Source organism: Cynocephalus volans, chromosome 12, assembly GCF_027409185.1.
Source record: "Cynocephalus volans isolate mCynVol1 chromosome 12, mCynVol1.pri, whole genome shotgun sequence".
NCBI classification, from domain to species: Eukaryota; Metazoa; Chordata; class Mammalia; order Dermoptera; family Cynocephalidae; genus Cynocephalus; species Cynocephalus volans.
This window is the reverse complement of record NC_084471.1, coordinates 13,340,376-13,362,110: the sequence shown is the minus strand read 5'-3', so window position 1 is coordinate 13,362,110 and position 21,735 is coordinate 13,340,376. Positions and strand designations below refer to the sequence as shown.

At 50.1% G+C, this 21,735-nt stretch overlaps 1 protein-coding gene across 1 annotated transcript; it reads right to left on the bottom strand.

The window, feature by feature from the left end:
• Positions 1 to 4,551: 4,551 nt before the first annotated feature.
• IFT27 (intraflagellar transport 27) lies at positions 4,552 to 20,594 on the bottom strand. Its single transcript, XM_063076035.1, has 7 exons — positions 20,220 to 20,594; positions 13,537 to 13,616; positions 13,057 to 13,116; positions 11,908 to 11,967; positions 10,452 to 10,569; positions 9,414 to 9,523; positions 4,552 to 4,779 (listed from the first exon to the last, which is right to left on the bottom strand). The coding sequence occupies exons 1-7, from the start codon at positions 20,251 to 20,253 to the stop codon at positions 4,681 to 4,683; spliced, it is 561 nt and encodes a 186-aa protein (XP_062932105.1). The 5' UTR covers positions 20,254 to 20,594; the 3' UTR covers positions 4,552 to 4,680.
• Between the last annotated feature and the right edge of the window lie 1,141 nt (positions 20,595 to 21,735).

Here is a 21,735-nt window from a genome sequence, read left to right as displayed (position 1 = left end):
AGCCCAACTCCTCTGCTCTGGGTATAAAGAGCTTTGAGTTCTCCAACCTCTCACCTGCTGGGCACCCTTCTCTCCCCAAGCCCTGCACTGTATGCACCGTTCCCCAAGAGGGTCCCCAGCTTCATGGCTCAGGCCCTTTGCACATGCTTCCCTTTGTCCAGAGTTCTCTTCCCTGGCTAGCATCAGATACTTCCCTGCAAAGTCCCTGTAAACCCTCCCTGTCCACCAGATGTGGAGCTCCTCCAGGGCACAGCCTCAGTCATCCCTGATCCCTGATACATGGCAGGGCTCTGCACAGAGATGAATGCCGGAATGGGAAGTGTAGTACAACACCAAAGGCCTCTCTCCACACCTCCAGGATGGGCAAAAGTCCCCCAAAGATGTGGCTTAGCATAATTTTCAATTCCTATCCCGGGATCAATTGAATATGTGCTTACTGCTGCCCCGGTTTAGGCCAGGAAATTTTTACTTTTCGATATTCCATTTTAAAAACACAATATTTCAGCACCACAATAAATGTATTTCATTCATAGACATTGCAGCAGATTGCCTTCTTCTCCCAAGTCTCATCACAGAAGCTGTCTGACCAATGCACCTTTCCCCCACATGGAAGCTGCAGGGCTACTCTGCCATGTTGTGATGAACCCCTGGGTCTGGGGAACCCTCCTGAAGGGCTGCCTCACATATCCACATCTGAAATGTGGGAACCCTTCCATGGTGGAACCCTAACGAAGGACTCAGCAGGGAAAGTGCCTGGGTGTTGCAGAAGCATTGTTTTTGAACTGGGGAACTGTTTTATGTTTCTGGACACCCACTTGAAAATGCGACTGGCCCGACTGTGGCCCCACCCTCCCTCTCATCTGGGCTTCCCTGCCCTCTCAGTGAGCAAAACAAGTGCTGTCAAAAGGCAGCCAAAGACACTGCAGAATGGTCAGCTTCATAGAGCCACGGAGGAGGACAAAAAGAGGACAGGCCCGGCCCCAGAAGGAAGGAAACCAGGGGGGGACAATGAACAGACCTTTCTCTGCAATCCTAAAGGAGACAGAGGGTTGGTTCCTTCACCCTCCCACAGCATTTGGGAGACAATGGCTGGAACACGTTTTGGATTCCACTGGAGTTTAGAAATCAAGTGTTGGTTCAATTTTTTCCTCCATGGACTGTGGGTGATTCTAGGACAGGGACTGAGTCTGATCCAACTCAGAGGTCTCTCAGTGTCTGTGCACACATCCGTGCTCATCCTACTGAGTCTCAGTGCTGGGCCCTGGGGAAGGAAAGTGGAGATGGACCACCATGGTCAGGCTCCACCTCTGAGGGGGGGCTGATGAACCGCCCATGCCTAGAGGGGGCCGGTTGCTCTGACCTCCTTCAAATCCTGCTTAAATGTCACCTTCACAGCGAGGTCCCCCCTGACCTCCCTATTCGATATTGCATCTCCCCCTCCCTGGCATGCCCTCTGTCCCCCCTGCTCATCGCCATCTGATGGATGGTAAAACTTACCAGTTTAATTGAACATCTCTCTCACTCCGCTAGAACGCAAGCACCCTGAGGGTAGGGATTTTTGTATCCTCACTGGCAAATCCCCAGCACCTAGAACAAGGGTTGGCACATAGTAGGTGTTCAGCAAATGCTTGATTCAAGCATTCATCCAGCAAATGGATTCATTCCAGTATAAAATCTGCAGACATGGCATGCATTTTATAAATGTCTGCTCATTGAGAGTGGCATCTTCAGGCAAGTGAAGTACTTAATAACCACTTGCCAGGTCCCAAAATAGAACAGGGCACTATAAGGATATAAGAGCTATGATGGCCATCCTCCATGCTGCCTCTGGAAGAAAATGCAAATCCCTCCCTCTGCGGCCCCTGCCTCCCTCGCCTTCTTCTGCTCTTCCTGGCGCACTCCCGGCTGTGTCTTCATTGGCCTTCGGTTACTTGATGCTCAAAGCTGTTCAGGCCTCAGGGCCTTTGCACTTGCTGTCCTTGCTGTCTGGAGAGCTCTTCCCCCATATGGTCACATGGCCATAAGATCTCAGCTTAGATGTCACTGCTCCTCAGAGTCCTTCTTGCCTACCCAGCCCAGTTACCTCACAAACCACCACCTAGCCACAATTCCATTTCCTTGTCTTCATTGTCAGAAGTCATCTTGATCACGTATGTACTTGTAGAACCAGCTTACTGGGGAATTTCAAGGTAGTGGGCTCCAAACCTCCACCATTTGACTTCTAATTACTTCCCTCCACCCTGCTCTGCCAAATCCCACCTCCTGCTCAGTCTTTGTAACAGGCTGATCCCAACCTATTTCAGGCGCTTGGTCCTTAAAACTCAGACCAGGACAGTTCAAATCTTCAAGTCTCTGTTTGAATCTCTTCTCCAGGAAGGTGGGGAGGGGAGCAAGGTCTTTTTCTCTTCCCCTCTTGGGGTCCTTGGAACAGAGGGTGAGGGGTGAGATGCCTATCTCCCCCACAGGCCTGCTCTTTGTCTGATTCCATCTGCTGCCATCTCCATGGATGGGGTGCATGGTAGTTTGGGGTGAGTCTCCTCTGTTGCTGGGGTCTTGTCTGGTTGGGCAGCCATATCTCCTGCAGCCCTTCCCAGGGGAAGCAGTTGCCTTTGCCCAGGACCTGTCTGGCTGCATGACTCCTCCCCATGGGGGTCCTTACAGGAGCCCTCTGTGGAGTGCTGCCTGCCATCTTTCCAGACACACAGTCCCCACTCTCCCTGCTGCTGGTGCAGGCTTCTCCCCAAGCCTTTCCCTGCTGAATCCCCTGGAGGGAACCGCGTGCAACTCCAGGGATGCGTGCTGAGCTTCCCCAATGACGCCCTCACCAGCCTGTGCCTGCAGTTGGCACTGGGTTCCTGCAGCTCAGCAAACATCAGGCTGGGCGTTCGGGCAGCGTCCCCTTCTTGGCAGAGTCCTCAGTCTCAGGAGGAGTCTCTGGGGACCTCTTTCACTTGGTTCTGGGGGTGGGGAAAGGTGGGGCAGGGAGAGGTACCCACTTCCCAACACCGTGCCCCCCCAACTCCCTCCTCTTGACCACTTCAGTCTTATTCAGACAGGGAAGAGAGGGGAGCAGAGCGGTCGGGGTGGCTCACAGTGGCAGGGCCAAGAGTTAGGCTCTGGGCCTTCCTCTGGTGATCTCTTTAAGCAGTGACCTGCTTAGCATCTCTTTGTCCATAACTGAGGGCCCTGGTAACCAATTCTGGAGCAACTGGTAATGCTCCTCTCCATGTCCCCTTGGTTGTTCATTGTGGACCTTCCCCTTTGCAATATGGGACATGAGACCAGCAGTCTGGCATTGCTGTGCCTAGGAAAATGCCCGGCACATTGTAGGCCCTTGGTAACTATCTTCTGAAGGAATGACGCAGTAGTACAGTCATGGCTATGTGGCTTCACGTTGAGGACTAACTGGCAGCCTAGTCTTCACCCTTTGCAGATGGCAAGACCTCCACCTGCTCCTGGCTTGTCTGCAGGTAGGCAGAAGAGGATGGCGGCTGTGAGCCGGGCTCTGGTGTCCCCGATCCTGGCTCTGCCGCCTCTTGGCTTAGTTTAATTCTCTGACTCCAGCTCATTTGTAAAAGTGGGATGTTAACAGACTCTACATTGTAAAGACTAAATTAGCTAATATATGTAATGAGCTTAGCTCGTGTAGAGACATGGCAGGTCATAAACAGTAACCAGAGTAATTTCCATTACTGTCACCAGCATTGGGACAAACCCAGGTCTGTCGACCCAAAGCCGGTGCTCTTTGCCCAATGCCCCCCTCCCATAAGGTGGAGGCACGGGAACTGGAGGGAGAGTGACAGTCACAGAAGGCTTTGTACACCAGGACATAGCCTGCAGCCCTGAGGTAAAGGCAGTGAAGAACCTCTGTGGGTCTTTTAATCAGGGGAGTGAAACGGCGAGAGGTGTTTTAGGAAGATTAAACTGGCAGCAGAGACAGGATGGAAAACAGTCAAGCTGCAAAGAATTAGGACTGCTGCCTGGCTCACTGAGAGGAGGGTCATTAAAGGAAAGTGGCCGAGCCCTTGGCTGCCTCAGTGCCCAAGTTTCCCAGCAGCTGAAAGAGGCTGAACCCTTCACTGAGCAATGGGCACCAAGGCAGGCCGGCAGAGGGCACTGTTTTGTCAGTGACAGCAGCCACCTCTGGAACCTGGACAGCCAGGACCAGGCAGCAATGCCAAATGTTGAGTATGGAGTGGGACACCAGCCCCATCTCAGCCATGGGGAAGTTCCAAGTTGGGCATTTCAACTGTGGCAAATTGTAAGCAAAGGCTGGTGCGGGCCCTTTCAAAACCTGCTGTAGGGTCTGCTCTCAGTGGAAGGCCCTGCAGGGAGCTGTGCGCACCCAGCCAATGCAGGTGGGCAGGCCCACCCGCTCTAATAAGGTGACAGCCTGCAGTACCTCCCACCACAGAAGGGAGGGCCGCACGGTCCCCAGCGGGCTCCCGGGCCACTCTGGGACCGCAGTGCCACGGCAGCCACAGAGCACAATAGAGCCAGGGCTGCCCGGCCAGGAATGGAAGGAGCTGCTGTTCCACATTTTCTCCTCATTTTATTTAAAACTGTCACGATACACTGCAAGTGCAGAGGCTCTTCCATCTTCTCTTGTCTTCCAAGGAGCCAAGCCCACCACCAGCTTCATGCAGCACTGCGCTGTCCTGCGGCATGGTCCACTTGCCCTCATGCCAACGTGTGGAACACCTCCACCTTCTCCCGGTACAGGTGGTGGAACTTCTTGGCCAGACAGTGGAAAGGGGCTTCATAGTTCTCCATCTCCTTCTGCAGAGACAGTTTAAGAAGCCGGCTGCTTTACTTTTATAATCACAGAGGGCCAACCCTCGCTCAGTGCCCACCTAATGTCATTCCGCTCACCTCATCTTCATGCCATGTGGGGGAGCTACTATCATTACGCCAACTGTACAAGAAGGAAACTGAGACATGGAGGGATTAAGGTAACTTGCAGAGAGCCACACACCTTGGAAATGGTGGAGCCGGAGTCAGAACCTAGGTCTGTAGAGCCTGTACTCTCAGCCACTCTGGCTATATGTGTGACAGGATGTTAAAATGAGACCCCTTCTCTCTTAGTTTCAACTGAGGCCCCAAAGGCCAAGGCAGAATAGCAGATGGCAAGAAGCCCCAGGCTCTGGAGGAAGAGCCATACAGGATGGGCCCAGCTCTACCCCAAGGTCAGGGTTGGAGAGACCAGAGGAGAGGACTTCTTCCAGGGAGTGGTGGGGGCTGTGTCATATCCCCCCAGGGGAAGACCACCTCATCCTCACCTCAGGTTGGGTGAGAGGCTTTCAAGAGAAAGCCTGAAGCCTAGGGACCTAGGTTGGTGCTGGACCCAGGCCGGGGAAGAATCGAGGTGAGGTGGGGCTGGCAGTCCTGATGGCCAAGCCAGGAGAGGGCTGCCAACTGGATGGCCGCACTACCTCTCTGTTAATCTAAAAGGCTGCGGCAGCGCTTCGCTGGCCCAGTGGGGGCCAAGCAGGAGCCAGCCTGGAGCTGTCTGAAAGGGACTCTGCCAGGACTGCCTCTGGGAGGGTGATAGATCCCAACAAAAATGGATGGCCAAGAACAAAGGCTACAGGAGAGGGAGCTTGCAGGTGAGCTGGCCCCACTGACGGGGGTGGGGAGGGGCACCTCCAAAGTGCTCCCAGCCTGGCACACCTCACCCCTGTCTTTCCCCTTTTCTCTCAGGCTGCAGGAGGAGGCACAACTTTAAATCAAGTCCAGAGTTTTGATGATCACACAGGACTGGGCATTTTAAGAACTGAAATAATAAATATTTGTGAGTAAAGGTTCCCAAAGGACTTTTTATTATCTAAGAGAGATCAGAAAAGTGAAGGAAATTGCCATAGATTTTATCTAAGCGGTGGGAAAGAATGGGCTCTTCAGGGTTAGCATGGCCAGGCTGTGTGGGAAAGAAAAAGGCACCCTCTCACTTAACAGCTTCTGCTCTCTGTGTGTGTGCCTTTAAAATATTTTTTTGAGAATTAAGTGGGCAGAAGAAAGAACCCACTACTTTCAAGACAGCAGCATAAGAACCTGTTTGGAAATGATCCTTGGCAGCTGGCAAAAGTGCAGCCTTGACAAGAGGCAGTGAAATATCCCTGATGGAAGGGAAGAGTTTCTGAACTGAAGAATGTTACAGAAGTCATCAACCACAGAGCTTTTGCTTTACAGATCAGTAATCTGAGGCCCAGAGGTGAAGTGGCCCAGCTGGTTCCTGCAGAGCCCAGCCTGGCGCCCAGCTCCCCGATTTGAGAAGAGCAGCGTTGCCACTATGCCAGCCAGGATGAGAGAAATGTGCAAAGGAAACCTGGTCATGTGGAGAAAGTTACCTGGACTCTCTAGCAAGGGAAATCCCAAGCAAGTAGTTGGCCAAGAGCCAAAACAGGCTGTAAAGCTAAGATCGTGCTGAGCAGGGAGTAGACAGTTTGTTGCTGAGACGAGCATCTGTACTAAGTTCACAACTGCCAAGGACCCGAAAGCTGTCACCCTCCCGCTGGACATAAGAAAAAGAACTGTTACATCTGCAAGGCACCTCTGGAGCGCAGAGTATAACGTCCTAGGCAAGGCCAATTTCAAATAGTAAAATGTTACATCAGGTGACAGTATAGTTAAGTACTGAACGGAAGGGGAACGGGGCCTACATAACACTTGTCCAAGGATTTCTAAATGAATTCAAAAGCTCTCCAAAGCCTGAGCTTGGGAGAACCCAATATAAAAATTAAGGAATCCGATGCAGGCTAGCCTCAATAGACACCATGGAGTGCTCCTGAAATAGATGTAAATTGAACCATTTTCCAGTGCCTTAAGAAGGTTGCCAGTGAGTGACAGGAATCCTTTTGTCCAATGACTAATCATAATCTCGCTTGCATAGTTTGGACACCTATAGAGTAGGCCTGTTTAGAGTGAAGGATCCTTATGGCAGGCTCAGATTAGTGCTCATCCTGACCTAGAATTCTGTCCCACGAGCCCCAAATCAGGCTCTGTGGGAGGCCAGAGTCCCCTTCTACAAGGCCCAAGTTTTCCAGCTGGACAGGCCAGAGTCCTAGTCCTGCTTCTAGGACAAGGTTAGCTGTGCCACCAGGGAAAGGTATACAATGTTTCCGAGTCTGTTAGTCATCCATACAGCAAGGACAGATAGGGGCAGCTGTCTCGCAGGGCTGTTGTGAAGCTTAAATAGATAATGTGTGTGACATACCTAGCACTCAGAGGTCCTCAACAAATGTTAGTTCCCTGCTCCTCGCCTGCCTGAAGGGCAGTCATCCCTATGGATTGTTCCTGAACTTGTTTGTATTTAATACTGTCCGCCTTCTTATGGTGATGAACAATGTTTTTAAAAAAATTTTTAACTTCTGTTTAATGAATTGCTTTTTAATTTTTTGCCCTAAAAATTTCAAATATTGAGGGGTGTTAGAAAGTTAAAAAAACCATGCAGGTGCCTCCTGTGGGTCACCAAGCTGTTGCAGTCGTGTTAGGAAGGTGAGAGGAAGAGATAGGCATGACATCCAGGTCTGGCTGTGTCTCAGATGGCATTTGGTTATATTTCCTTTTTAATTACAGCTTTCTTAACTGAGCTGCCAGTAGTGTTTCTGTTAGCATCAACTCAGGGGGGACTAGTTAACTTGCACAGTTAATACCAAGTGCTTAACTGTAGCCTCTTCAAGCACAATTTATACCCATCCATTTCAACACCTGAACACAGTTGACACACGCAGCCCAATGACCTTTGGTGACTAATGTGTTTGGGGTGGGTTTTAGTTTTTGAGTTCTATCAAGAGTTCTGGGGAATGTGGGATATTGGGGTGATGGGACAATTTCACAAGTGTGAATAGAGGAAGAGGGAATACTGAAATATTGTTTGCTATGGGTAGTTAGCTTACTGCTTTGCTCCAAGGTGTGCTGCATAAAAGATGAGGAATCCTCTACACAGTAAAAGCTCACTAATTTGAACTTCATTAATTTGGCATTTGTGATAATTAGACCAGAGGCAAGGGTGACATTTTTCTCTTGCAAGCTACAAATACAAGGATTTGGTAAGTAATACTTGTAATAGTACAAATAAGATTACTACAGGTAAGATACACACTTAAAAAAAGCAACATGGACTGAGTGTTAACTGTGTGCCAGACTTTGTGCTAAGTGTTTTTATGTTCACCACCTTATTTAATTCTCATATTTATTACCCAATGAGGGATGTATTTTATTATCCCCATTTTACAGGTGAGGAGCCTGAGGCACCAATGTTAAATAACCTGCCCAGGGTCCCGTGGCTAGTTCTGCTATTCCCATTGGAGATCAGAGCACCTGCCTTTAATTACTACACTTTCCTCAAGGAAGCATGCCACTTTGGGGACATTTTAAGAGTTCACATCCATACAGCAGCATTGGTCAAGTTTGATAGATGCAGCAGCCCAAGTGTCTGTAGCAGAAGTAGAGTTTGAGTAAGATGACATCTGGAATGTTAACTAGCCCACTGACTCTTGGAGGGCCAAAGAATAAGGTCTGGAGGCCACAAAGCGAGGTCCAAGTCACAACTGTGGCTGTGCCTGGCCTGGCAGGTCTCCCCAGCAGCCCTGGTGAGGGGCATGACAGCCAGCACCTTGGCCATTGCAGGCTCCGAGATGGATGTTTCTGGGCCACTCTTGCTCCTGAGGGCAGATCTCACACACGGCATCTGACTGGGGCAGCCTGGGTCACGTACCTGCACCCTGACTGCAGGGAGGCTGGGACTTCAATACTCCCAAACCTGGGAAGGGGGTTCAACAGTGCTAGACAGCCCAAATCATGGTGTATGTGCACTAAAGATGCTGGTAACAGATGGCATCTGTTGACTTTCCAACTTAATGAGGACTCCTGCTGACTTTACTGGAGGGCACTTTGTGGCCTGGAGTCACCCTTGGGCTGTAGTGAGGTGGGGACAGGGAGCACTGATGAGAATTAGAAACCATGAGTCCTAGTCTTGGCTCACTCTTTACTAGTCATGTGACCTTGGGCAAGTTACTTTGCCTCTTCAACAATGAAATGGGAATTGTGGGGCCAACTCCTGGTTCACAGGACTGATCATGAGGGTTGAATGAAATAACGTTCCACCAACACCATAACCCATCATAGCTCATGTCAACATCATGGGTCATGACAACTGATCACAATATACTTGTATTTCTTATAATCAAGATGCAACTTTTCCCAGGGCTGGCTGGCTGGCTGATCTGCTTTACTGTAATGCATGATGACTATTGCTATATTGAGAAAAGATCTTGGGCTAAGAATGCAAACATCAGTTCCAAATTAGACTCTGCATATGGTGGAATAGCAACACAATGCATGTGAGGTCATGTGAACAACCACTTCCAGCAGAGGCCCACTCCAGACTTGGCCATGGAGTGAGTGGAGATACTCACCACGGACGTTTCAAAATATTCCAGGCCTTGGCCCAGCGCCCACGCCTGGGCCTGAGCTGAGTCCACTGCTCGTCTGCCGGCCAGGTCTGTCTTATTCCCCACTAAAACACCTACTCAAAAGAAACAACCAAAACATCGCATGTAACCGTGGCAGTCTGGGAGCACAGCTGAAGAGAGAAAAGAGCAAGCATGCTATTTTGTGGGGCAGGCAGAAAACATCGTATGAGAGAGGCTGCCTCATTCGAGGTAGTGAGCCCCAAAAGGGAGAGCTAGGGTCCCTTGTGCTGGACCTGAGGGTCACAGAGAAAACAAGCAGGCTCTGCTTTTTGTGTGCAGCTTTTGCTCAGCCTTCTTTTTAGACTTCATGTGTATCCATCACCCTTGTCTCCTTAAAGCCACGAGCACAGTGAAGGCGAGGACTAAGTTTATGTGTGCATTTGTGATAATTCCTAGCACATGGGGCAAACTTTAAAAATGGTCATTAATACTAATCTAAGGACTCAGCTCCGAGTCAGGGATTCAGAGGTAATTTAGTTCTGTTCCCAGCTGCATCAGCTGCAGCTAATTTTTGAGCCTGTCTCTGGAGATCACTTTCCCTGGTCTATAATGAGGAGAATTTGTTGATCTCACATAGGGATGAAAAATAAACTGATTTAAAGCATTCAGAAGAACAACAGGCCTTGAATGTTTAATTGTACTGCACATGCAGGAGAAAATGAGGAATTCTTCCCTAGGGTTAGCTTTCTGGAAACAACAGCTCATATCACAGCACCTTCCCCTCATCATCTTGAGTCTCCCCATGACCCCGCAAGGTAGGTGTCATCATTCTCATTTTACGGACTTGGAGAGGTACAGTAACTCACTGAGGCTTGTGTGGCTGATGAGTCAGAGCCAGTGTACAATTCTGGCCATCCAAGTCAAAGCCCCAGACCCCCTTTCTTGCACCCACCTCTTTTTTGCACTACCTCTGCAATGACCTTGTGCTCTTGAACTGAAGGGCAGAGGCGCTGCTGGGAAACAGGTGTCTGCAGCTCCTACCTGGGAGGGAAGTGCCTGGAATCTGTGACCGAGCCTTTTCTAGCCACTTGCTGCAGTTGTTGAAGGACTGCTCATTGGTCACATCATAGACAACACATAAGACATTGGGACTCTCCCACTGTGCAAGAGGGACAGGATGAGAACACGTCAGTGGCAGTCACCAACTTCTAGGCTGCATTCCAGAATGTGGCCTTCCAAGGGACGGGATGTGTGGGTGGAGGGAATGAACAACCATGAAGGGACTGAGTCAGAGAGGAGCCACGTCCACAGAAGTAAAACAATTGACCCCGGGAATGGAGGGCCATGCTCTCTGGGGGAGAAGCCTTTCCCCTCCAGATTGGATTCCCTTTCCAATCTTTGGAAGGCCAAAGGAGGATTGGCTCTGCAGGGACCACTCCCCACCCCACGAGGCTACACTGGTTCCTGGGGGCATCCAGGATGGGAGGAGGGTGGACTGAACTGATGATCCGCTCACGCCTTCACTCCACAGGCTAGCTCTTGAACTCTTGCTAGAACACTCTGACCTCCCCTTTGTGTACACGGGAGACACCTCAGCAGGGTTCTAACTCAGGAGACCTTCCTTCTTCCAGGCCTCAGTGAGGGGACCCCAGATAGGCCTGAAGCCAGAGGCAGGGCCAGCTGGAGGAAGAGTGTGAGCCGATGGGTGGCATGTGGCCCAGACTGGCCCAAACATACCCAGCGCCAGGCCAGGTACATATAGTAGGCGCTTGGTAATCATGAATCCATGCATGAAGCCAAGCCTGTGTGGAAATACCATCATTACATTTATTTCTCTTAGATAACAAAAAAGGGGCAGAAAACAGTGTCCATTAAAATGGAGCTGTTCTTGGAAAGGCAGGGGAAGGCTCTGGAGAACTCAGACCTTCTAATTAGCTCACTGGCCCGGATGAGCGAGACTGTTACCTTGGAAGGTACAGCAAGCTGGATTCTGAGAGGATGGCTGGATGGGGTGTGGACAGGGGTATGTCCCAGAACAAATCCCATGGATGCCCTGTGCCCCCACCCCAAGGGGTGAGCCAAGAAGGTGAGCCTCATTACAGAGCCCCTGGGGCACTCCTTAGAGGGAAGGAAATATTTAGTACCCTCCTAGGAGGCTGAGAAGGAATACTGAAAAAACGCCAGCAGGAGGGGCTGCTTAAAAGAAGGGAGGACCCGAGCCGGAGGGCTGCAAGGACCAAGCCACGCAGCTACCAGCACATCGGCAGCTGGCTGTTCCAGAGCTGGGGGTGGGGGCACTCACGAGCATTACCCACACCTGCTTGCCAAGTGGTCACAAGTCCCTCGCTAAGAAGAATGCCCCTTAAAGAACTTTGCCATGGTAGCTTCTCTCGATGGCCACAGTACAGTGCAATTTCTGTGGGAGCATTGTCAGGGCAAACGTTTTGGTGGGAGGTAGTGGTGGTGGGTGTTAGGGAAAAAAATGCACGCTACTTGCCAATTTATCCAGCATTTCAGAAAACAGCTCCTTGCCAGCAGAGTCAAAAATGAAGAGTTCCTAGAATCAGAAAAGCATGTCCCAAGAAGTCCCAGGAAAGTCTCCATGGGGAAAACCACTGGCTGCCAGTCACTGGAAGCAAACTCAGTTCACCGTGGACCTGTCTCGGTGGCAAAACACACACACCCACATGCACGCACATGTTCCTACATGCTCGATCCTTCCCTCAGGCACGAGCAAGAAGCTGGGGAAAGGAAGGAACTCCAGAGTCTCAGAAGCAGTGCAACAGTTTCCCACCTTCCATGTGGCATCTCACCTCTCGTAACCCCAAGTGCAAAAATACCAGGAACAAGCTGACTTCCCACCTGGCAGAACAGAATGCTAAACAGGCTGACAAGTGCTCTGGTTTCCAAAGGTCATTCTGTACTTTGTTAACCAAATTGATTTTCAAATCTTAAAACCATTCTTTTTAAAGGAGGTCACAGAGTAAGCCTGGTGAAGGCATTTAAAGTAGGACAGTCTGTCATCATTCTGGGATACCTACATTAGGACAGAGGGCACGGGATGACCCTTCCTGCCCCTGTCCAAACCTTACCTAGCCCACGTGAGAGTCCCCCAGTGTTGCTCTAGGATACCTGCCTCCTCTCCTGCTTCAGGCTCCCTCTGGCACTGGGTATCCCTGGCTAGCTTCTGACCGTCCTCCCGCCCCCCCGGCCACATGCTGTCCGAATGGCAGTACCACAATCTGCTTTGCATATTGGCTATGGTGCATGTATTCTTTCTCATGGCATCGGGGTACTTACAGTAAGAATCTGGTAAAAACTACAAACCCTCTCTGCAGGAAAGTACACACAAACATAACATCTTGCAAGAGTTCTTGGACTCCCATAAAAGGATCCAGTTAAGAACCCCAATACTAGATAACAAGTTCTTTGAGGGCAGAGCCCATATCCCAGTGCCCCTCCCCTCCTCCTCCTCAGCACTGCCCCTGAAAGCTTCCTGTGTTCCCTGAGTCTGTTCTCAAATGCTCAGGTAAGTCTCAGCCAAGTCCATAACCACATCTCTCCTAGGGAAGATGACAGTGACCACGGAGACTCTGGGCCCAGCTGGAGTAGCCCTGAGTTCTTTCAGGTTAAGGGTACCACTTACCACACTGTCACCTGTGTTGGGAACTGGCACCATCTTCACCACCAAATCCACCCCTGTTGTCTGCCAAGGAACACCAAGAACATGAGCATCAGAGGCCCCAAAGTGGGGCAGGTCACCGGAGGACACACCAAGCACCCTGGCTCCCTGGGGGGATATCCCCAGCCTCAGTGTTTGTGTTCTGGCCTCACTCGGTGCAAAGTGACTCAGACTGCACAAGTCAGACAGGACCATCTAGTCTTCTCCACCTCCCTGCCCACGAGTGAGTGTTGGCACACGGTGACCAAGTCACGCACCATCCAGTCTGCTCTGCAGACAGCCCCTCGCCCCGTGGCTAGTGGAAAACGATCTCCATGTGGCCACTGGAGCAGCCTCCCATCTGGCCTCTTAGGGCTTCTTCAAGGAGTTTTGCAAAGTCACTCACTCAGGGTTAACTGACCCCTTCTCTTTAAGCCTTGGCCAAACTAGACTCCCACAGCTCACCAGGGTGTAGTTCTTCTGGAAATGGGCTCCGTCACTGCGGAAGATCTGTGCCAGGGCAGTCTTGCCCACTGTTGGGTCTCCTGTGAGATCAGCGTAGAAGAAAAACATCATCTCAGTTTTAACCTGACTTGAGAATATCCCACTCCAGAACACTAGTCTAGAGACCTAAACTTAAAAGAGTTTTCAGAGAAAATGTCCTGGGCTCTCACGGGAACTTGTTCTGAGGCCGCAGGCAGGAGTATGGGTCCAGGAGACGCATCTTCAAAACTCACAATAGCCAGAGTACATTTCTTCACGGCTAATCCTTTCATCCAAAAGAACTGACCCAGAAGGTGACAGAGCTTAAGGAGGCCTTGGAGCCCTGGAAACAGAACTGACACTCTTCCACTGAAACATACCCTATGGGAAAACCTGTCACTTTCAAACTCGAATTTACTTTGAAGGCTTGAAGGTTAAGAAGTGTGATCAGGCACAGACTCGGAGCCTCACCTGGCTAACTGAAGCAAGCTGAGCTTCGAGCTTCCGCCCGAATGAGTTTTTGGGGGGCGTGGAAGTTGGGAGGGTTTCTGCATTTACGGGAAGTAAGAAGTCAGATGCTGCATTCTGCCTTCTCCTTTCCCATAAATGAAATCCCTAGCCAAGTGGTCTCTTCTGCCGGCACCGCAGGGTGCCCATGGGTGATGCTGAGGATTCACCTTCCTAGGGGCCGCTCCACAGATTGTTCCAATAAGTCACTTCCTCCAAGCTCGTCTTAGACTTACTGGGTTTGTTCCCTCAACTTTCCTGTGTTGGTAATGGCTTCAGAAACTGGTACCTCAAAACTAAAGGTTTACGTCACAGTTCTCAGTCTGGGATCTGAAGGTTTTGCAAGGCTGTCAGCAGCAATTTAATCCGGAGTTCCTCCCATGCCCGCCAAGGGTGCTGGAAGCTCTCTTTGCCCATCGTTAACTCCCCTTTGCCCTCCCCATGTCTGCAACATTGGCTCTGCTCGGCCTTCTCTGACGCCAGTTGTTTTCATCTGCAATATCTTTTTGGCCTTGAGAGTCTTACATTAATTCCCACCCCAGCATCCAGCCCCCGATAGAACACCTGCTTTCTGCCTTCTCACCCTCTTGATCCTCAGCAAAATCACTGCTGCACGCCGTGTCCTTCTGACCTGAGTCATCTGGTACAATCTCTTCACCTTTGCTCCCCATTTTCTAGTTGGCTTCAACACTTCTCTTTATGTGACTTCTTGATAGTCTGCCACTCTGTTCACTTTTCAAGTTTTGACTTTTCCCACCTATAATTTTCTCTTGTAAGAAAATTATTTGACTACTCATGGCATTTCATTTTATGCTAACTCTCCCAGCTTTGAGTGAGCTATTCAGGCCTTGCTATTCTATTTGCCAACACTTCTCAGAAGGGAACCAATATGTGTTCAGCACTGCCCCCCCGCCCCATGAATCTGCTGGTACCATCTCATTCATTCCTTCCCACACTACTGCCCCCTTTCTTCCCTGCCAAGGTGAGTATCATGGACCTCATATGACAGATGAAGAGACTGAGGGTCAGAGAATCCAGGTCAGCTGTCAAGGATTTCAACATCATGCTCTCTCCACCAGGACCCACTGCTCTCCTAGAGCTCGGGTACCACTTCTGACCCTAATGTTTAATGTTGTCCTGACAGCCCCTCATCACTGCAGCCTTCCCTGACATCGCGGGCAACCACAGCCTGGACTGTCACTGGGTACCCATCCATCTCAGAACAAACTGAGCACATCGCTTTCTTTCTTTGCACCTTGACTGCACCCACCCTCCTGACTTCAATTTTGTTTCTGAATCCCGTTGGAAATGAGCTCTTCCTGCCTGTGAAATTCCCCACAGATTTGTTCTGGTTAGTTTCATAAATCTTTCTTCCAACTGTCAGAGTCACCAACACTTACAGAAAACCTCCTGTGCTGGCTATGAGGAGGGATCTGAGCACAGGGAGGCGAAATCACTGACACACACATTTGCGGAGCAACAGGATGACAAGTGCAAATTCAAACTGTGAACTGAGGCGAGTGAGGGAGCATCGAGGAAATAAGAGAATGAGCAGGTTCATCAGTGTGGGAGGCTTCCCTAGGGTGACAGCAGGGAGGGCTCTGCTGGACAGAGGGGATGATGTCTGCAAAGGCACGATGAGAGGTTGCCTGTGACCTCATGACGGCCAAGGCCAGTGGTCTTTCATCAGTTCTCCTCCTCCCTGATGTCTCTGAAGGATGAGTCAGCCCAAAGCAGCCCCTTCCTTCCCGAGCCCTGTCCCCATGGCCTTGGTGACCCTGCACTGGCATGGTTCTCCTGCTCCTCTGACTGCCCCTCTGCCTCCCAAATGTGGGCATTCCTGTGGGTCTGTCCTTGGCACTCCGCTCCCAGGCTACTCTGTTTCACCAACTCTCGTTACCTTCACTCCCACTTCTGGAGGCAGGGTCTCCCTTCCAAGCTCTGTCCATATTTCCAGCAACCTACGGCTGTTTCACCTGCAATGATGGGCCTTCACCCAATCTCAGTTTGCCTACAGCCAGGCTCATGCCGTGCCCCTGGTCCTGAGTGGTTTTGCCCAACTACCCAGTCCTTCTGTTCATGATGCCACCATGTGTTCTCCCTGTCCCCACATTCGACCCATCACCTCTGCTTCTTCCTCCCCTGTCTAGTTGGTTTCCTCTCCATTCTTTACGTCCTTTGCTGTATCTCAAGTTCTCATGTCCTGACACTGCCCTGGTCAGCTCAAACCTGGGTTTCTGTCTCAACCCCAAACCCACCCTCCCATGCTCCACTTGTGATGCTGGGGCTGGGACTCTGCAAACACCTTTCTCCTTCGTCAGGGGCTTCCTGTTAGGTTCTGCCAATGGGGGATTCCGGAGAAAGAATGGAAGGCTGGAGCGGGTAGAGGGAACTCCTTCTCATTGCTCCTCCTGTCTCTTAGCATCGTCCTAGCAATGGCTGTCTTCAGTTTTTTATTCTTTTGTACTCCCAGACCAGCCTTAATTCCATCCCTCAGAGGTACCAGCATCGGTGGGCAGTGTCCCCTTCTCAGGGACTTGCACCTCAGCTCCTAAGGCCCGTCATCTGAATTTCTAGGTTCTTACAACCTCACCCTTTTCCTTCTGTCCCCTATCCCTGGAGGCATTGCTCCTTCCTGCACTTACTTCCTGTGCTGCCTCAGTGTCTCCTTCTGTCTTTCCAGTCCTCCAACACCTACTTAACTAACATCCTACATGAAATTCTCATTTCTGTATAGCAAGAAATTTCACCCAATATAGTTTCTGGTTTTTGCCTGGACCCCAATTTATGTAGTACTTGGTAGTGGGAGTAGTCTCAAAATAGACCCTCCAGGGGGTTTGGAATTGGTTTGGTCATGGCTGAGCTCCTTGCCTTTGGGAAATGGGCCCCAGAGATCTATGGCATGTGGTGGCATCATGCACTGGGTGACTGAACTCGAGGTGCCAGTGCCAGGCGGGCAGTGCCTGCTTCTCAGAGGTCTGGCTCCCAGCTTGTGGGGCTCTTCTTCAAGCTTCTGCCACTTCAACATCTGCCTTCCACTCTGTGTCATCTCAATGCCTCCTCTTGCCTTTTCGGTTCTCCAACACCCGATGAACCAATTCCATACAATAAAATTTCTCTGTTGAAGTGATAAACACATTTTCTGTTTTCTTGACTGGGCCTAGACCAAAAACACTTCCTAAGTGGTCCCCTCTCCTCTTCTTTCTCCTCCCTACTCTAACCCGCCTTGAGCACGGTATCAACAGACAGACCACCATGAAACACTGCTTTCATTGTGTCCTGCTCCCACACACAACCGCCGACTACGATTCCTTCACTGCCTACCCCTCTCCATAGTCAGTCCTGAAGCAACCTCCAACTGTCTCTCCAACTCTCCAACACAAAATCTCGGCTCTAGATTCCTATTCCCTCAGTCCCTGAAAATTCCTCAAGGGCACTTCCTTCCAGGTCCCTCCCCCTATCCAAATCTTGCCTATTCTCTGCCAGAGAAAGATCAAATTGTTTCCTTCCTACACAGCCTCTGAAGGTCACCTCTCCCTCCTTTACCTGTATAGCCCACGTGGACCCCTGCTGCTAGAGTGAGATTTCATGTCAGAGCAGCCCTCCAGGGAGGCACTATTATCATCCTCACGTATATTGACTGACAATATAGCATAGTACATTACTTAAGAGCACAGGCTCCATCACTTGTTAGCTGTGTGACTTTAGGTCAGTTACTTAAACTCTCTGTGCCTCATACACTACATCTGTAAGATGGGATAATAATAGCACCTATATCATGGAATTGTTATGAAGATTTCATGAGTTAATATGTACAGTGCCTTAGTATAGTATTATTTAAGTGTTTTTTAAGTAAAGAAAATATAGATAAATGTCAAGTGGTGTTTCTCTTTTCATCTGAGCCAGAACAAAAAGCAGCTATGCCTCGAGGTATTTCTACAGCATCTGGAACATGAATGATGTTCAATTCATGTTTGCTGCATTATAACTTATCATGCACATCTTAGTTCTTCCTTGAGTATAGCAGCTATGCTAATTCATCCTTGTATTCCCATTGCACCTCGCCTGGTAAGACACACATAGGAGATGCTCAGTAAATACCTGCTGAATGAATAAACATTTGAATTGAATATCAGGTCCCTCCAAGAGTAGTTTTATTAGAGGAAAAAGAGAAACTCAGTTTAAACAGTGGGCCTGTGGGGGGTGTGTGTGTGTGTGTGTGAAAGGAATAATAAAGCCAGGGAGGGGGTGTGTATGTGGTGGGAGTAGTGTGAAGAACGACAATTTCGTGGTGGTGATAAGGGGGGCTGATAAACTGGGCCCTGAAAACTTCCAAGAAGAGATGCCCCTGAGCCCTTGAAAGGAGGCTGCAGACTGAGGGCCAGGCTGGCGTTCAGGAGCCACTTACTCAGGTGAAACAAGTGCCCGAGGCAGTGGGGGTGAAGAGCGAAAAGGAGTGAAGCTTGGGCACAGTACAACTTAGGTTAAGAACAAAGCCCTGGAAATCAGGTGACCCAGGTCCAGATCCAGGTTCTGGATCACACAGCTCTGCCGCTTTCGGCTTTGCCACCCAGGGCAAGTATCCTCACCTCTCTAGGCCTCAGTTGCCTCATCTGTAAATAAGGATGACAATAATACTGACTCCATAGGGTTGTTGGGGGGATTCTGTGAGGCGAACTATATTGAAGTCTAGCACAGGGCACAGAAAAGTACTCAGTAAGTTAGCTCCGTGATGGAAATAGAATTTAAAAAGAAATTAAGAGAAAGAACAGTCAGAGAGAGAAGCCCGTTTTTTTAAACATCTAACTTTCGAAAATAAAATGTTCCCACCTTATCTGTGAGGTCACTGAAGCTCAAAAAAGTGCTTTGTCCAAGATGACACAGCCAATAAGAGGGACAGCCAGAATTATTTTTGTTACACAATACTGCCTCCCCTGGTGCTCTGGAAACCAGAGACTCTCTTGAGAATCATTAATTTCTTTTGCTCCAATATGATTTGAATTACTATTGTCAGTCATCTTTCTGTGTCAACCTTTTATTTTCAAATTAGAAAAGTCATTTAAAATATTATCATTTAATTTCAGTCTGGAAGAGAAGACTGAAAAAAAAAAGAAAAAGAAAGTAAAGAAATCTCTTTTTCTCTATATAATTTCTCACCCATTCTTTTCTGAGCTGGTCCAGGAAGCCTGGAAATGTCACAGATTTCAACAGTAACACAAGTTAAGAAGTTTGGAGTTGGGCAGATCTGGGGGGTTGAAATCCTGCTTATGGCTTCACTAGGGGACAGCCTCTCAGGGCCTCAGTAAAATCAGGACAGTGCAGTACCCACCTCAGTGTGCTACAGTGAGAAGATTAAATGAAATACCCATACCTGGCATAAAGTAAGGACTCAGTAAAATACATAGGTGTTCTGTAGTCACAGGGCGATAATCTAAGCCATTGTTTTTCTAAATGCTCAGACTAATACAAGTGGAACGCTACAAATGTCACTGCTACATATGTAAATGCTACATATTCATTCATTCTACAAAAATTTATTGAGTACTTACTACGTTCCAGGCATTGTTCTGGGTGCTTGGGATGTATCAGTCAACAAAACAGAGATTCCTTCTTTTGGAGGATTCAACTTTCTGTCCTCCCAAGAGTGGGGCAGGACAGTAACTCTGGGTCTTCAAGACAACACACAGGAGACTTTTGTAAACCCTGGTCCCTCACTCTCTCCTATCCCTGTTATCAGAGGCAGCAGAATCAGGAAAAAAATCTCACATAAAGACTACCAGAGTCATTGATGTCCACCTTTGGGGTACAGTAAATGATTTAGTTGAAGCACTTATGGTTTGCTTAAGTTGATTTTTTTTAAGAGTCTGCTCGTCCAGATTTTTAACGAGTGATTTTTTAATGAGTCAGCTCAAACCGTTGAAGACGGTTTCAGAGTCTGACAGGCAGCGGGGGAAATCAGCTGAAGCTACAAATGTGCTCTGGAAGATAATTCCTCGACGCCTAATGTAATTTACTCTATCAGTAATTGCGGTAACTTGCCTTTGGGAGAGAGAAAGGGAAAGAGGGTAGACAATTTCCGTGAACAAAAGCTCTCGGTAAATTATGAAGGCTCCGGACTCCAGAGACCACTGTATTCAAGCGCAAGTTTTCAGACTCACCTGCCAGGATGCATTTGGCTGCCAGCTTCACCATGGTAACCAACCACTACCACGGATCGCAGTGGGGAAAAGCGGCTGCTGGAGGCGATGGCCGGTGGGCTTCGGGGCCCAGGGCCGGCCTGGGAAGGGGTAGTGGGAGGGCTGATCTCAAGGGCCTGTGGCCGTGCTGGGGATGGGGACCGATGGGGCCTGGGGGCGGATATCGGGCGCTAGGGCTAGGGGGGAGCAGAAGAGCTCCACGTGGGGCGGCACGAAGCCCCAGAGGCAGCCTGGAAACGTGCAAGTGAGGCGACGGGGCTCACGTTGTCGGCCCGGACCCTGGCAGTGGCTTTGAAGAACAACCCGTCACTCCCCGCGTTCCAAGCACCCAGCCAAACACAGTAGCCAGACAACCATCGCCCGCCTGCCCCGCCTCCTGCTCCTCCTCCTGACCCTCGATTGGTTGCCACCAAAAGCTCCACCCCCCCCGAAGCCTCCCGGAGACCCAATGGGCGAGGGGGCGGGGCTAAAAGCCCTTTAGTGCGAGACAATTCGTAGAAGCATCTGCTTTTCAAGTTCACCCCTCTTGACGAATGGTTGCAGGTGATGTCGATCACTTTCATCTCCTGACCCCGGGAAAAGAAGCCCCAACATCCCGAAGCTATGTAGCAGTGATAAAAGAAGCTTTTTGATTGGCCAGAGGCTGGCTTGGACCATCTTCGGGAAGAATGGGGATTCCTGAAGCCCCCCCACCTCTCCTGGAAGTGGGTTCGCCCACGAGGGAGGCTGTGGGGATCTCGGAAGTCTGGAGTGGCTCCTGCGCAGTAGACGCCGCCGCAGTTGCGGAAGCCCAGTTCTGCCCCGGGTTTGCTTCGCGGGTTCTAGTTGCTTCCCGGGTTCCGAGGTTCCGGGGAGCGCGGTGGTAGGCAGCGGAAACAGGTCCAGTCCTTGCCCTGCATCCCGCAGGGAAATCTCATTTTTAAAGCCCAAGGATGTTATGTGCTTTAAAATCTAAAATATGAAGGTGCTTAGAGATGTCTGTGAACGAAAGGGAGAACACGTTCACTTGGGCGAGGGTGTGTGCGGTTGGCGCAGGGATCTGCAGTCACACTCTGGGCTTAGTCCGCTTCGTCTGTCGTGAAGTGGAGCGTGCATCGCATACCACGCACTGGGTGAGAGCGTGCGGTCCGACATGGCCTGTCTCGCAGAGGGGCTCTGCAAAAGTCAGCTGACTTCCGGGGGGAAAGGGGGGCCGTCGGGTGGTCACAGACCTGCATCTTCCTGGCCTGGGCAAGTCACCGCACCCCTGAGGCTCTAGAGACGGGTCTGGTAAAACCCACTTCAGCGGGTTGTTGTGAGGATTGGAAGAGAGAAAGCGTGTAAGTGCCTGGGCCATAGTAGGTGCTCAACAAGTGGATGAATGAGAGGAAGTTTATCTGCACAGATTCGGTTTATCATCACCGTCCTAGGTTGGCCCAATGCAGCCCCTGTTGTTGCTCTTGCTGGACCCCTGGGACCTTTGTTGGCTGATGCTGAA

Coding starts and splice junctions, on each gene's coding strand:
- IFT27 (XM_063076035.1), bottom strand. CDS start 20,253: ATGGTGAAGCTGGCAGCCAAATGCATCCTGGCAG. Junction 13,617..20,219: donor AGCCAAATGCATCCTGGCAG/GTGAGTCTGAAA, acceptor CTGATCTCACAG/GAGACCCAACAGTGGGCAAG. Junction 10,570..11,907: donor CTGAAATGCTGGATAAATTG/GCAAGTAGCGTG, acceptor CCTCTTGCACAG/TGGGAGAGTCCCAATGTCTT.